Here is a 16,097-nt window from a genome sequence, read left to right as displayed (position 1 = left end):
GGGCGTCTGCAGCTGGCATAGAGCTGGGGCCTCCTTTGCGAAGTGGGGAGACAGGAGAGGGCTCGTGTCCCTTCTCCCCACATCCCCCCGCCCTCAGGCCCCAGAGAAACCGTGAGAGCCTGGCATGGCGCTGGCCGCCCAGCATGGGACCAGACCTGGGTCTTGCTCACCTGTGAGCCGACATCGGCCGGCACAGGGCAGCCGCAGAGGCCCTTCTGACCAGGCCTCTGCACGGGGTGTGTCCGCAGGCGAGAGGCCGTGGTGAGACCCCCGCGGGCTGAAGTACAGGGTCTACAGCAGGTGGCTGGCGGGTGAGGCACAGAGCAGCCGCCGGAACTCAGGCATGGCTGGGGCTCTCCCAAAGCTGACGCCTGTTATTTTTTCTTAAATCCAAACAGGTCAAGAAGTGGCGCCAAGGGGGGAGCTTCTGTCCGAGGCCAGCCTTCCTTCCGGTGAGCCGAGTGTTAGGATGTTGGGCCCCCCCCCACCACTCACGGGGCGCCTCGCCACCTGCCGCACTCCTCCCAGCCCCGGCAGAACCCACCTCTTGCAGGAGACAGGCCGGCGAGGCTCGTGGTCACGCCTGCTGAATACCCAGCTGGCTCTCACAGGGCAGCATGGGTGACAGCTGGCACCACGGCCCGCCCCTCCCGCTGTCCCGCCTCTGGGAAGTGGGGAGCCATGGCGGAGCTTAGGATGCAGAGGGAGGCGGCCCCTCCCCATCTCCAGGCCCTGCTGACACCCACAGAGGTCCTTAGATGGGGTCTCGCTGCCAGACCTTTGCCCAAGCTGTGCCCCACCTGATGCCAGCTCTCCTCATCCTCCTGCCACGACTCGGCAAACCCCCCAGCTGACTTACCGCTGACTTACTGCCCGCCATGTGCTTGTGACCTTTGACCTGCTGAAGGCGCGCTCTGCCCCCCACCCCCCAGGCTGGACTTGGCCTGCACGAGCCACGGTCTGTGTCGCAGGGTGTCTGGATGGAAGAGCAGCACTGGGCCCCGTCTCCCTCTGCGCCGTGAGGACCCGCCGTTCCTGGCTCCCAGGCAGGTGCGCCTGCCCCCCCCAACCCCAGGCTCACCCTGCCCCCTTCTCTCCACCCGGCCGGGCGCCAGCCCTCGACCTGCTGCCAGCTGTCAACATGCGACGCACACAGGTGAGTGTTACCCGGGGCAGGAAAGGCTGGATGAGGAGAACCAGTGACATCTGCTTCTCCCAGACGGGGCTGGGGGCACCGGGGGCTTGCGGTGACGGCCGGGGTGGCCCAGGGTGTGTGAGTGTACGTCTGTGTGCTATTTCTCCCCCCGCCCCCGCCCCCTGCCTCTCCTGATCCCATGGGGCCCGGCCGGCCCGTGGGCTGGCCCTTTTCCGCAGGCCGTGGCCTCCCACTGGGGTCTGGGGTCGGCCCTGCAGGCTCCAGAGCTGAAGCCCTGGCCCAGGAGGGGTGGGCAGGTGCGGGGCGCAGGGCAGGACTGTCGGAGCCGAGTAGCGGCTCACACGTGGATTCCAGCTCCATGTCGGTTCTGGGGCCTGGCTGCTGTTCCCCCCAGGGAGCTGCGTGGACCCCACATCTCAGGGAGGAAATCCAGGCCCACAAGGGCGTAAGCAGAAGCACGGCGAGGAGGCCCGCCTGGCTTCGCAGCCAGCTCCACCTGCTGGGCGTCCTGCCCCGGGCCACCCCTGCCTGCTGGGCCCATGGTCAGAACCCGTGTCCCTGCGGCCTGAGGCCATTGGGGTCTTGGGGGCAAAGTCAGGAGTCAGGAGCCAGAGCATGTGCTCAGGGCGCCTCCCCAGAGTCACTCAGACACACGGGGAGCCCTGGGCGGGGCGTCGGGTCCTTGGCTGCAGTGTCTTCCCCGTGACGAGGCCGAGCGGCCGCCCCTCCACAGACAGCCAGCATGCTCCTGCCCGACCCCTCACCATTACCGGGGCGGGGGTGGGCAGCAAAGGAAGACCCTCTGGGCCCTGAGGACGGACAGGGCGCCCGTGACCACAGGCCAGCCAGGTCCGGGGCCAGGCTGTGCTGGGGCGTTCCTGGGCTCATACCCAGGTCCGGGCGGATGGCGCTGGGTGGGCTCTGATGTCATCACGGGCTGACGGTTCTGGCTTTATCTCATGCTCCCCGGGGTTGTTCAGGGAGCAGCCGCGGCCGTGTTTGTCAGGACCGGACACCAGAGCTCCCTCTGCAGTCGTGGGTGAAGCCGAGCCCAGGAGAGCCCCTCGCCCCCGCCCTGACGGGGCCCCCTCCGAGCCTTGGTTTCCTCGTGTGAGGTGGGTTCACGGATCCTGGCTTCACCAGGCCTTCAAGGACCAGGGAGCCAGCACACCTGGTGCCTGCCTGGAGGAGGCAGCCTGCTCGGAAGGAGTGTGGGAGGAGGCGTGGGTGTCAGAAAGCGTGGTGTGAGGCTCAGCTCTTGCACCATCTTGCTGAGCAGAAAGCAGAGCCACTGGTCCTGCGCTCTGCCGGTCATCAGCTGCGTGACCTCACGTAGGCCTTGCTATCTGACTGGGTCTCAGGCACGGGCCCTGGGCCGCGTGTGTCTGTCCCCCGAGGGGCTGCAGTTCCGGCCCAGCCACCCTTTCCTGGGACCCTTTGGGGAGGAAAGAACAGCACTCCAGCCTGTCCTGATGTGGGGAGAAGCCCGGGTCACCCTGGATGGCAGGGCCAGGCCCACGGGCAGGGAGGCCCCACTGTCCAGCGGGGGAGGGAGCTGCACCTGGGGCACAGGTGCATCCCGGGCCACCAGGAACCGGGGGAGGCTGCTGCCAGCGGGCAGGGCCAGGCGGGCACTGGAGCCCCTTTGGGACACAAATTGGCCTGCAGCAAATGACATCCCCCAGTGTCACCTTGGGGCCGTCTTGGCCCCCCCGTGCAGATGGGAGTGATCCCACTGCTTGTGTCGCTTCCCCAAAGGCCGCGTCGCGCGTCTGCCCCCCCCCCCGCCTCTCTTCCCTCCCTGCTGGGTGGTCTTCCCCGTGGGGCTCCCCCCTGGCCCTCTGCTGGCCGCCTGCCTGAGCCATGCCCTTAGCATCCCGGCCCCCAGCTCTTCTCCTCCCCCCTGCCCAGGAGGTGCCTTCGGAAGCCACGACGTCTCTCCAGGCGCCGAGACTGGCGGCCCTTTGGGGTGAGGTAGTAGGTTGTATAGTTGGGGCTCCGCCCGGCTGTGGAATAACTATACAACCTACTGTCTTTCCTGAAGCGGCTGTAATGTCGACAGTGGACCGCGCGGGAGCCTGGCCGGGAGGGTGCCTGCCAGCTGGGGCGGGGAGCGGCCTGGCGGTGGGGGCACACTTCCTGTGTGACCCGGGCAGGTCTCTTGACCTCTCTGGGCCTCCGTTTCTCCATCTGTGAAATGGGGCAAACGAGGCTTGAGGGCAGTATGGTGCGACGCGGCCAAGGAGGCCAGGGCTCAGAGGGGGGCCCTCCCTCTCCCCACGCTGTGCTGGCGGACCCGATGGGCGGACCAGTCTGGACGGTGCCCCCAGCTGAGACCTGGCCGGGGTGGCAGGGCAGCGCCCCAGGGCGACCGGGCGGGCGGCCTCCATCCGCACATCCCCGTCTGCCTTGTGGGCACGCGGCCCTGACAGCCTGCGGGTGGACGGCGGGGGGCGGGGGGAACCACGGCGCCGTCCGCAGGGCCCCTCCTGCCCTGCGCCTGCCCGGCCTCCAGCCCAGCCCTGGCGGCTGCGGATCCCCAGGCAGGGGCCGGGCCTGGGTGTGGGGCAGCAGCGGGCACGGCGGACCCTCCCGCAGCCCGGGCGCCCGCGGGGTGAGGTAGTAGGTTGTGTGGTTTCAGGGCAGTGATGTTGCCCCCTCGGAAGATAACTATACAACCTACTGCCTTCCCTGAGGAGTCCAGCCACGTCCCCGGAGGGTCCGCCCCCGTGCTCAGCAGGTGCCTCGGGGGCCTGAGCGCCCCCCCACCCCCTGCCAGGTGCAGGGAGGCTGCGGTGCGCACACCCCTTGATTTCAATAAACGCTGAGTTGTGACCTCAATCTGGAGTTGGCCATGTTTGCGCTGGGAGCCCGGGGACAAGGGTGGGGGCACATCCGCCCTCGGCAGCGAGTGTGTGGCCTGGCCGGGACACGTGTCCAGGCAGTTAGGGGTCACTGGGCTCGCCCAGCTGCCCCCTCATCCCCTCTCGGCAGCCTCTGGGTGCTCCTGGCGGAGTCCCTCCCGGGCTCCCGTACCCAGCCCATCCTCCACCCACACGCACCCCCTTGAGCACATGCTGTGGGACCTGGGGCCCGAAGGTGAGCCTCAGCCCCCACAGGCCCCCTTTGGGGTGGCAGGGACCCCCAGCAGCTCTGAGCACAATCTGGAGCCCGGTCCCTGGGCCACCTCAGCACCCAGTGCTTGACCAGAGCCGGGAAGTTCCCAGCTCCCAGGCCCAGCCCTCTGGACGGTGTCCAGGGTGGCCCTTATTTCACGTGTCCATCCTTGAGCTGCCTGCCACCTATGGTCACCCACATTTCTGCCGAGCTCTTAGGCTCCAGTGCTGATGGCTGCTCCAGCCTGGCTCCAGGCTCCCAGCCCGGGTGTTTAAGAGACCCACAGGTATCATGCCCAGCACAGACCCTGATAAGGTGCCATGTGCCCCAGGCGGGGCCAGCCCTTGTCACCCCACAGCTCCCTGTGGTGACAGCTCCAGGCTGGCTCCTGGCAACAGCATGGGACACAAGACCAGGATTCCACTGCCACCCCCAAGGGCCCCGTGCCTGACCGAACAGACAGGACAGGTCCCAGGCAGTGGTCCCCGGACAGGGACCCTGTGACAGAGGCCAGAGGAGGCTTCTGACCCAGCCAGGGTCCTGGAGGGACCCCGTGGGGAGAGGCGGGCTAAGCTGGGCCCCCTCAGCCACGTGCGCCGCGGCCTGAGGCTTTGGCGGGACCCTCCTCGCCTCCCCCCCGTGATGCCTGTCCCCAAGCACCCACCCATCCTGAGCCTCGTGCCCCAGCTCTGCAGGCCCCCCGGCGCCACGTGGCCGTGCCTGTGCAGACCAGTGGGCCTCCACGGCCTCCATCCCATCACCTGTCCACGGTCTGCCTGCCCTTGAGGAGCTGCTGTTGCCCTGAGGTTCGGGGGCCCCAAGGGGCAGGGAGGGCCTTCTAAAGCAGGGGCCATCAGACCTGGATCTTGACGACTGCGTAGGAGTTCGCAGCTTGCAATCTAATGGCTGTGTAGGTCACGGAGGGGAGGCCTTTGCCGTGGAGCGCGCCATCATCCCTCCCCCAGTGTCCTCTGGGGCCAGGGCAGGTGACAAACCCAGGCACTGTCCACCTCTTCACACTGTGGTCAGTCAGTGGCAGCGTCTGGCTGCTCGTGTCCCCTGGATGTCATTTCTGTTCCTTCCCTCTTGGCATCCCCACCCCCACTGCCAGGTCTCAGAGCCCCTCCGCCCTCTGGGCGCCTGGCCTCCTTACGAGGGACCTGCCCTCACACCTGTGCACACCCTCGCCTGGACCCTCCCTTCGCCCCCCTCCCCTCCCCTCCCCTCCCCAGGACTCTCCCTCCCCCCACCTTCCTGCTCATCGCGGCTCTGAACACACAGCCCCGTGCCTCTGGGTGTCCACAGCAGGGCACGTTTATCAGAGCAGACCAGGGACCACAGATACCGCTCCTGTGCCCGGCCCTGCAGTCAGAACACATGGCCTGGTGGGGAGCCGTCCGGACACACAGAAGCCGCCTGTCATGGTCAGCACCATCATGGGGACAGCCTGGAGGACGCTGGACCCGGTCTTGCAGTCAGGGGTGGCTTCCTGGAGGAGGTGACACCTGGCTCACCCTGTGTCCCTCAACACCTAACGTCTCCTGCGTCGCCAACCGGTGGTCTTTAGGAATGGGGACGTCAGACCTGCCCCCCACAAATGTGGGTCTGAGGAGTGTGGGGGCAGCGTGCTCCCTGTCGCCCGTGATGCACAGAAGCAGCTTCATCCCAGGCTGAGCTGGATGAAGGCATCCGTGTGGTCAAAGCCATGAGTTTGGGCGGCCCTGCAAGGCGGCAGAGGGGCCCCAGCTGCAGGGGCAGAGGCCAGGCAGTTGCTCTGCTCTGCAAGCCCCAGTCTTCCCACCGCGCTTTGTAGGGGGGCAGTTCAGAGAGGTCAGCTGGGGGTGGAAGCGGGTGGGGAGCCCCAGGGGAGCAGGTGGGCTGGACCTGAGCCCTGGACCCAAGCTGGGTGCCTGGTGTCACCTGCTGCCTATCCAGGGATTGGCTCCTGGGGCTGGTCAGCAGGGGAGCAGGCTGGGGGCTCCCAGGGCTGCCTCCCCCAGACTGTGAGCTTCCCAGGCAGGCCAGGTCTATGTCAGAGCTGTGGATGAGTCCACTCGAGAGTGGCTCAGCTTGAGTCCAGGAGCAGGCCACCAAGGCAGCTGCAGGCCACCAAGGCAGCTGCATTCTACAGGAGAAAGGCCTGCGTGTCCCTGCTCCTCCTAGGAGGTGACCCATCTGAGAGACTCGAGGGACTTCTGGGTGTCCAGGGTGGCCCTTTGAGACACGGTGGGCCTTAAGGTCCTCCAGGGCTACCTCTGACCTTGGACCCCAGGAGGGGTGGCAGAGCCAGTCCAGCATTTAGACACTACAGCCTGGAGCCAAGCCAGGGCCCAACTGGCCACATGAGCGCGAGTGATGGAACCGTCACCCAGGTCTAGGACTCAGGTTGAGGTGGCAAAGGCCCAGCATCTCTGGGGGCCCTCACAGGGCACTGCCAGCCTGTCTATCAGCACGGTGGGCACAGAGCCAGGGCCCACATACCATTAGGGGCCCACAAAACACTTTAAAGTCCTTTCAAACTCTGAAGGAAAAAAGAATACAATATTAAATATATGTGACACACAATATACAATATGTATAGCAATGTATATAATAACACACACAACAGAACATATGGTACCTATAACAATGAACCCGGCTTGCATTATATTCACCTTTACACCACCCAGTCATAAAGCACGTTCTGTAAGGTGTTTTATGGAGGAAGCACCGGGAAGGCAGAGTGCCCCACCCCACCCTGTTGGCCCTGGCCCCACCTGTCAGAGTGACGGCTGCCCTGTTGCCCTGAGAGGGTGAGCGCCTCCTTCAGTTCCGTGTCCTGGGCGCCTCACTGGCGCTGGGCCCAGCCCTGCTGTCATCCCTCTAGTTCCCCCTCTTCCTGGCCAGCCAGAAGGGGGCCTGGACCACCGCCAGCTGGGCGGCCCCTGCCATCAGGCTGTGCCTTTCCCAACAGCGACACCGTGTGGCAGCAGGAGGCAGTGGCAGCCGGGAGCGGTGGGCCGCCAAGCCCTGCCTAGAGCGGTCCGCTGGCCTGGACCCAAGGCCTTGGAAAGGGATGACTCTTCCTGGACCAGAAGCCTTGGGTTCAGCAGGTGGGACCGGGCAGGAGCGAGTGGAACCCCTTCTCAGCGGCTGGGGATGTGCCCAGAGTGGGGGGGCAGGTGGGGGGTGGCAGGGCCAGGAGCAAGGAAGGCCCTGTCTGCAGGGGTCACCGGAGGGAGGCCCAGGACCCCCAATGCCCGGGGGCCAGCCAGAGGGCCCACCACCAGGGGGGTCTGAGGCTCCCGGCCGGGCTCAGCAGGGGCCCTTGTGGGAGCTGGGGACTGGGGGAGCTGCCCAGCAGGTGGTCTGTGGTCACCCCCAGAGGGAGGCATCCTCCAGGAGCCCATGTGCCCCAGCCCGGGGGAGGCTGAGGGTAGGGAGGCCAGCATCCAGTAGGTCCCCTGACCCACAGATATTCGCCCCAGCAGCCGTGAGACGCTGGGGAGGGGTCAGGGTGCCCCAGAAGGAACCCAGGAACAGGAGACCACCGGGCGGAAGGCCCCGGCTCAGCCACACACCAGCAGTGTGACCTCAGGGAAACCCCTGGCCCTTTCTGAGCCCAACTCCTTGCCCAGGCCGAGGACAAGAAGACTGGCCCTTGCAGGGAATGTCGGGTCCGAGGCCCACAAACACGGGCCAGGCGGGCCGCGCAGGCAGACTCGGCGAGATGAGGAGCCAGCGCGGCTCCAAGGCGCCGCGTTCATGACCTTGCCTGGGGCCTCGGTTGAGCTGTCCTAACCCTCCAGCCAAAGGAAACTGCGACGCCCCCGCGGCGGAACGAGGGCTTCTTTGGTCCTTGTAACCAGAGCGAGCGCCGGCGCGTCGGGCAGTAGGTGCGCCGGGGCTGGGCGGGTCTCAGGAGGCCGCGTGCTCCGATTGGATGCTCTCGGGGAGGGGCGTGGCCTACGACGGGCGACTTAATAAACTCCGAGCGCAGCGGGGGAGCCTGGAGCCCGCGTGGGCCGTGACTCACGGGGGAATTGGCGGTCGGTCCCTCCTGTGGCCGGGAAGGCGGAGGGAGGTTTGAACATTTTTGCGGCCGGGGCGATATCCATGCTGTCATCTGGGTGCCGCGGTTGCTGAGGGGTGCTGGTGCTGTGAAACCTTTCGCGTCCAGGGAGGACGCTCAGGCCCGGCTGATGCTCCAGGCCGCTGGGGCTGCCAGGGCTGCTTGGTCTTTCGGCCCCGCGCCCCCCGCCCCACCAACTCCCGTGTTCCTTATCTGCCCTGGCGTGGTCCATTACCCCCCGCAGGCTCTGAGCTCCAGGGACGTGTACTCTTTCCTCAGTGTCCCCAGCACCTAGCCCGATGCCTCGTGCCCACTGGGAGTTCCCCTTGTGGCTCAGGGGTAAGGAACCCGACTAGGATCTGTGAAGATGTGGATTCAATCCCTGACCTTGCTCAGTGGGTCTGGGATCCGGCATTGTGGCAACCTGCAGTGTGGGTCACAGAGGCAGCTGGGATCCAGCATTGCTGTGGCTGCAGTATAGGCCAGCAGCTGCGGTGTAGGCCTGCAGCTGCGCCTCCGATTTGACCCCTAGCCTGGGAATTTCATATGCTGTGGGTGCAGCCCTAAAAATGCAAATAATAAAAAAAATAATAAATGCCCACTAAATGTGCAATTAGAGGGAGCACAGACTCTGGTGTGGTGGCCCAGAGCCATGCGGAAACTGGCAGGTGAGGCCCTGTGAGGCTGGCGGCCGGTACCTGGGAACCCTAAGGACCCAGGCTGAGGAGGGGGTGACTGTTCCCTGAAAAGGCCATGAGATGCACGTGGACTCAGAGGTCCCCCTGGATGAATTTGACCAGAGCTGCTGCCCACAGTGTCCTCTTTGGAGTCATGCTGTGGTGAGCCCATTAAAGGCTCTGACAAGCCTTTAATGTTCAAACCTAAGGAGACTTCTTTGACTTAATTTAACTCAGTTTCCCAGATAGGCCTGGGCAAGTCACACCAGTGGCTTTCCCACAGGACTGGAGCATGGCCCAGCCACTCTGCGTTTGCCCAAGGTCCCTCTGGCTGCCATGAGAGGAGAGGGCCTTGTGTAAGTGGAGGGACCTGAGAGGTGGTGGCCACTGGGCTCGGGCCAAAGCAGATGTGCCTGGACCACGGTAGTGGGTAACTCAGGAGGGCCCTGAAGTGTGCAGGTTCGAGAAACACTGGGAAGTGACACCAAAGGCATCTGGGCATTGACTCAGGCAGAGATGGGGGGTGGAAGAGGAGGCCCAGCTGCCCGGGCTGATGAGTGGACAGCTACTGAAACAGGGGTCAGGCCTAACCCTAAGAGCCCCGAGCAGGTGAGGTCTGGGCCATGCCTCTAGGAGCTGACCTTAGGGCCTCTTAGGGGTGGGAGGCCCACCTGCAGGAAGCCAGGCCTGTGTCCCCACCCTTCCTACACCCCCTTGCCCAGGGGCACTCAAGAGAGACCCTGGGCATCCCTGGACCTCAGGGTCAGGCACTCCTCACACCCTGCCCCATGGGAATCAGGCCTGGCTGGGTAGCAGTTGAGGGAACCATGGGGCGCCCAGGTCCCTAGGCCCAGCTGGGTCCCAGGAGAGGGTCTGGAGCTGGGCATGGAGCCGTGGTGCTCTAAGAAGTCCCCAGGCGGGACAGGAAGCGATAAGCAGCTTCTGGTGCTTCTGTTCTGGGGGGGAGGGGGGTGCTGGTCCTGATGGGAGGGCAGCAGCCGCTTTCCTCTTGTAAGGTGGGCACCCAGGCACCAGGCAGGCTGGGGGCCCAGCCAGCGGGCCTCCCGTTCACCAGCACTCACCAGCCAGGAGCTGTTTCCCAGCAGGATCTCAGCCAAGAGTGGGCTCTGAGAGGGGCACTGGGACCAGCAGGGGTGTCTTGGCTTGGCCAAAGTAGAGAGACCAGACCCACGAGCAGGGATCTGCACAAGTCCAGCTGTGACTTGAATCCCCGCCAGGCTGGGCCAGGTCCACACACACCCTGAGCCTCTTTAGCCCAGCTACCCGCCAGGGGCCCTGAGCACAAGCAGAGAAATGGGCACTGGATCATTGTCAGGAGCCCCGCGTCCAGGAGGGGCCCATAGAGTTCCTGGCCCCTCTGTGAGCCTGAGTTTCCCATGAGGGGGGCCTGAACTTGAGGTCCAGGACCACCTTCAGCTCTGGGCTCAGAACCAGCTGGCTCTGGTCCAGACGCCGAGGGGAGGCCTAAGGTGACCACCAGGTGGCGCCCCACACCCGATGAAAGGTACAGGTTCTGCTGGGAAAGGACAGCCTGTGGACACTGCTGGTCACCAGTGGCGGGGTGAGTGACGTGTGGACAGGTCCCTGCAGTCCTGAGGTCTAGCAGCTTGCAGGGTCAAGAGCAAGGGAGGCCCGGGGGTGCCAGGTGGAGTCAGCATCAGCTCCGCCACCCCTGCAGGAAGCCTGCCTCGCTATATCCCCTGGGTGGGTCCCAGGCTCTAGTGGCCATGGGAGGACATGGGACACCCCCTTCCAGCCACCATGAGGAGTGTTCCCCTTGCCCGTTCCATGCCCTGGTCCGACCCCACATCTCTCCGCACCCTCACTGTGGCATTACCTTGGCCTCTCTGAGCCTCAGCTTCCCCACCGGCAACACAGCCAACAACACCTCACCCCCTCCCTCTGCCCCGGCACCCCCTGTGTGCCAGCCCCTGCAGGTGGGGGTGTCCCCAGCAGGGCCGCCCTGGAGGGTGCCACCTGTGCCAGGCTGCAGAAAGCCTGGATGAAACCCTGGCTGCCCACCACTTGCAAGGGGGTGGGGGCAGGAGGCCTGGGTGGCGGCCCTGGTGGTCTTATCTGACCCCCTAATAGGGGCTGAGTCGGATTTGCCATCCCTGTACCCTGGTCCCAGAGAGGATGGCATCATGTCCAGGGTCACACAGTGGTGTCCCTCGGGGACAGCAGCCTCCGTCACTCCCCTCTGCATCGCTGGAGCCCAGCCTCGGGAACAGTGGGCAGTGAACACTGACTGTCCTTAGCAGCATGGTCGCCACTCAGTGGCCCTGGGCAGTCGCCAGCCTCCAGACCCTCAGGGAGCCCCACCCCCAAGGGAGTTCTGGGGGATCCTCAGGTGCAAAGCACCCCCCCAAGGCTCTAGCGGGACAGACTAGCGGCAGGGGGGCAGGGAGGGCATGGAAGGGCCACGGACACATGGGCAGGTGGCCCCCCGGGGCAGCTGGGCAGGTGCCATCCCTGGTAGTGGATGGGGGCTGGACTGCTGACCCAGGGCCCCGTGAGGACAGACGGCCTGGCGGGTGACATTGTCCCCATGGCAGTGATTAGGACAGCTGCTGACCTGGTCCCAGATGGAGTCTGGGAAGCAGGCTAGAGCTGGGCCAGGCCCAGTGGGCTCGGCCATTCCAGCAGACCCTGGTGAGCAGGGCAGGGCTCAGCTGGGCAGCCTCGTCTGGGGAACCCTGGGCCGTGCAGCCTCGCTGGGCCTGAATGAGGTGGTCCTACAAGGCCAAGGCCAAGGCACTGCCCCACCCAGCACAGGGCTGGGCCTCAGACAGGGTCTGCCGCCCAGAGAGAGTCAACCCCTGGGGCCGGAAGGGGCAGCCGTCACCCAGCCATCCCCCACCTGGTTCACAGCCTCCACCCGACACCCCCTGTCCCCCTCCACCCCCGGCTCTGAGAGGCTCACTCACAGCAGGCCAGGCCCTCTCCCTCCAGGTCCCTCCAGCCACAGGAGGCCACGGCCACCTGAAGCCTGGCTGCCTGCCTCTTCTTGTACCAAGCTCTCCGCCTGGGGCACCTCTCCTCCTGCTGCCCCTTCTCCGCAGGCACCTTCCCTGGGCCACCTGTGACAGCCACCACCCCCACCACCGACTGGTGCCCTGCACTGCCATGTCAACTGAGCCTCCTGTGGGTGTGACTTTCCCCCTGTGGCTCCATGATGAGAAACCTCCCCGAGGCCCACAGCCTGGAAGATGCCCCTTCAGAAACGCCCGGGGCCCCAGGCAGCCTGGCACAAACACCAGCACACCTGGCCTTGCCTCCACTAGCCCCACCCTGGAGGCAGGAGGCCAGCCTCTCTCTCCTCTGTGGAACCTTCCTGGCAGCCATCTCTCCTCACTGCCCCCACACTTGTACCCAGACAGCCCTGAGTCCTGGCACCTCGGGCCACGTGTGATGGATGACTCGGGGTAAGAGGGGGCATGGCTCAGGGTCCAGGGCAACTTCACCTGCAGACAGCCAGAGCAGAATGCTTGTGACCTCTGGGGGAGCAGCTCGGTGGTGCATCCCTCAAAACTATCCTTCATTCCATACATTCCAGCCGGAGACAGATCTGGAACAGGCATTGACTGTGCAGGAGGGTTAAGGGAGTGAGGCATAGGGCCTTGGGAACACAGCAAAGGAGGGAGGACCACACCACAGAGGTGGGGCTGGGGAGAGTTCATAGAGTGCTTCCTGGGAGAGGTAAGTCCCAAGTTGGGTTTTGCAGGATGAGTAGGAGTTTGCCAGTTACAGAGTAGGAAAAAGAATGAAAAGCCCCACACTCCCTCTCCAATTGTATGTGTTGTCGTGGGGGCCTGTGGGGGTTGCTACATGGTATACTGATGGGATGGGAGGGTCAGGGACCCTCATGTCCAAAGGGCAGGTCATTTCTAAAATCAGTCTCAGAATTAACAGGAAGCTTTAGGTTGCAGGTGACAGAAACCCAAGCCAAAGCAGCTTAGGCCCAGAGAGGACTGATCACCTTATAGAATAAAAAATCTGTGACTTGGACAAGCATAGGGTATGGCTGGTTCAAAGGGTGTTCTCTGAACTCTGCCTCCCCGTTTCTGCTGACTGCTTTCCTCTGTGTGCCCCCGCAAGCAGGCTCCCCCTGAAAAGGCAGAGAAGGCCACACCTTGGTCCCCTTTCCGTCCCCCTGCCCTCTGGAAAGCTGTCTCCCCTTCTCCAGCCGTGAGTTAGACTCACTCCTGAACCTCCAGCCAGGCAGTGGTCGGGGTCAGGGATGGAAGAGGCGGGGGTTCTTGGTGGGCAGAGCCAGCCGCCGCTCCTGGGACTGGGACTGGACCGGAAATCAATGCCAGGTGGAAACGCGCTTCCTGTGGGCCCTGGCAGTGACCTTGACCTGTGCAGGATGGAGGCAGCCCCCCGGCTGAGTCAGCAGGAACTGCTCCTCTGTCCCCTGAGCCTGTCTGAGTGCTCAGCTCTGCACGGCGACCAAAGGCCAGGGAGCAGCACCTCTGGAGGCCAGGCCAGGCCAGGGTGGCACTGGCAGCCACATCGGGGAGCGTGTGGGGCAAGGGCCCGGCTGCTTGTGGCTCCACAGAACCCCGGGAAAAGCCTCCAGCATCTGCCAGGCAGGTATTACTCACATCTGCTCCATTCCACAGACCAGGAGCTGAGGGCTGGGGGCCCCGCCAGAGGAGCCTGCGGTGTGTGAGCTGCAACTGGCCAGCCAGTCTGTCCTGCCCAACACCTGAGCCCTGCAGGACCTGGGTCCTCGCCCCACTGCCCCAGCCCCACCGCCCCAGCCCTCTCCTGGTCCGGGTGAGAAGACATCTTTCTCAAGTGCCAACCCCCAGGCCTGGGGACAGTGTGGCACAGTCCCCTCCACCCCATCCCTCTGCGTCAGCGACAAGGAGCTTCACCTGTCGCATGCGGGCTGAGCGCCCTCTCTGGGCAGGGGGGCCGGACCCACTGGCCCAAGCCCAGGAGGAGCCAGCGGAGTGTTCAACCTTGATGCTCAAACCAGGAGAGGGCAGAGGCCCCGGGGACTCCAGCCTGCACACCCCTAGCCCAGGTGTGCACTGCTGCCCCGCATCCAACCCCCTGGGTGTGAGCTCAGGGTGTAGTGTCCCACCTGGCAGGGACCCAAGACAAAGAGGAAGTCTGTGTCTCATGGGTTCAGAAAGCCCTGGGCTGCCACCCTGGGAGAAAGATCATGGGGTGCCCAGAGCCTGGCCCGGGGCTCCCCTCCCTCTCAGGACCTCCTCCTCCCATCCCAGGGCTTGAACCTGGACATCTCGGTGCCACCGCCTGGTGAGTCTCAGAAGAGCCCTTTCCAGACGGTGAGACCCACAGGTACAGATGACAGTGGCCATGGCAACAACTAGAGCTCCAAGTTGCAAGGAGGTGCAGGCTGTGGGGCCCTGTGTCCAGCACAGAGGTGGGACTCAGTCAGATACACAGAGGCACGAGGTGACATTTGAGTTGGGTCTTGAAGGATGAATAGGAGTTCATTGAGGAGGGAAGGGTGTCTTCCGAGGGGAGGGCACAGCATGAGCAAAGGCTCCGAGGTGCGCAGGGAACCCGCTGCTGTGTGTTCCACTGATTGGAAGAGGTTGAGGCCCCTTAGTCAGAGGGAAGAAGTGGGGTCCTGGTCCCCCAGGAGCCAACAGGCACTCCTCCCTGCCCACGTCTTGCTCTGCCCCAGTCCTCTGGCCGGGCTGCCCAGCACCGCCCCTGGGCCTCCCCTTCCCCCTTCCCCTCCCAGCCCCAGCCCCTCCTTCAGGAGGCCTCCCCTGACCCCCCGAGCACAGCGGATTTCCTGCCCCGCACGCTGCACCCTGTCCAGCCTGTGGGACCCCTCACGACAGGCTGGACGGCACCCACTGGACAGATGAAGACACTGAGGCCAGGGAGGGTGCCAGGGTGGCCCAAATTGACACCCCCAGCTGGGGTGGGTCAAGTTAGGCATCGGAGGCCCCCTCTGAGGACAAGTCACAAAGCCTTTTCAGGATGGGTGCCTGCACTGGTGCTGGGGCTGGCGGGGGCCCCCGGGCCACCCCCATGTGCCCTGCCCTCCATGTCATCAGGACCCTGGCTGGGCCCCTGGGGGTTCCTTCCCCTCCCCGCCCCCCCACCACCCGCCGTGAGTGCCACAGCCGGGTACTTCCCCGTGTCGCCCCCTCGCCCATCTCGGCCCTTCAGCCTCCTGAAGGAAGAACCTGCCCCCAGCAGCCCCCATCCCCTGGGCTCCCGCCCCCTTCCTGGCTGGGGCTGGCTGGGACTTTCCAAGGGGAGAACTCACTCACCCCCTTCTGTGTCCCCATCGCCCTCAGCCTCGCTGGCCCAGTCACTGCTTCCCTGTGACAAGTTCCCTTGCCTATGTCACCAGCCACCTTTCTTTCTTACTTCAGGCCTGGCCACACCCGAGCTGTTAGGCTCGTTGCCTTTGTCCCCAGTCCCTGGCCAGGGACTCCCCCCACTTAGTGGGAACCTGAGCTCATCTGGCGGCTCTTCCACCGGCCCCCAAGGCTGGGTTGGCGGCCACCGTGCTGTGCCCCCATCCTTCTCCCGAGCACTGACAGCTGTGGCACAGCTGTCTGGCAGGTCCCTGAGAAGAGGCCTGGGGCAGGCCCAAAGCAGGAAGCTGGGCACCCAGCCGCAGAGGGGCCACCTCTGGCCACCGTGGCTGCCTTGACAGCCCTGCCACTCTGATCACGGGCCTGGCAGGCTGTGAGCCAGGGGCACGTCCTCTCCAGCACCTGTGGTTTCCCTGGGGCAACCCCGGGTGAGTGGACGCTGTCCTCCCATCTTGCGGGCATGGGTGACACGGGCCCCCTGGCCAGGCCCCGCCCCATGTGTGCTCAGGGAGCCTGATGGGGAATATGACAGGAGCAGGCAGAATGCCTCGGCTCTGACAGGGCCACGGGACACGGGACGCACTGAGGCTTCATCTTCCCGTTCTGTTCCCTGACCACCCCCAACACCTGCCCTGTGGAATCCAGACTGTTCCACCATCTCCCTCACCTCAGTGACCCTCCCCTAGGCTGTGAGGTCATAGGCCCACCCAAGCCAGGCTGTGTGTCCTCAGGCAAGTCGCCCACCCTCTCTGGGC

General features: G+C 64.9%; 1 protein-coding gene across 5 annotated transcripts in view; it reads left to right on the top strand.

Annotated features, from left to right (window-relative positions):
* LOC110260611 (translation initiation factor IF-2-like) overlaps positions 1 to 3,997 on the top strand; it is a 41,668-nt gene extending 37,671 nt beyond the window's left edge. For 3 of the 5 annotated variants that reach the window (XR_002343850.1, XR_002343849.1, XR_002343847.1), the window contains one exon: positions 399 to 2,275. Coding sequence is in view for 1 of the 5 variants with exons in the window: in XM_021091381.1 (XP_020947040.1) it covers positions 399 to 452; positions 933 to 1,156; positions 2,137 to 2,270 (412 nt within the window). In the remaining 4 variants the exon portion in view is untranslated. Of the gene's footprint in view, positions 1 to 398 lie in introns of all 5 variants that reach the window. The other 2 variants (XM_021091381.1, XR_002343848.1) reach the window with 2 other exon arrangements.

Source organism: Sus scrofa, chromosome 5 (assembly GCF_000003025.6).
Source record: "Sus scrofa isolate TJ Tabasco breed Duroc chromosome 5, Sscrofa11.1, whole genome shotgun sequence".
NCBI classification, from domain to species: domain Eukaryota; kingdom Metazoa; phylum Chordata; class Mammalia; order Artiodactyla; family Suidae; genus Sus; species Sus scrofa.
This window is presented reverse-complemented; position numbering and strand designations above follow the sequence as displayed.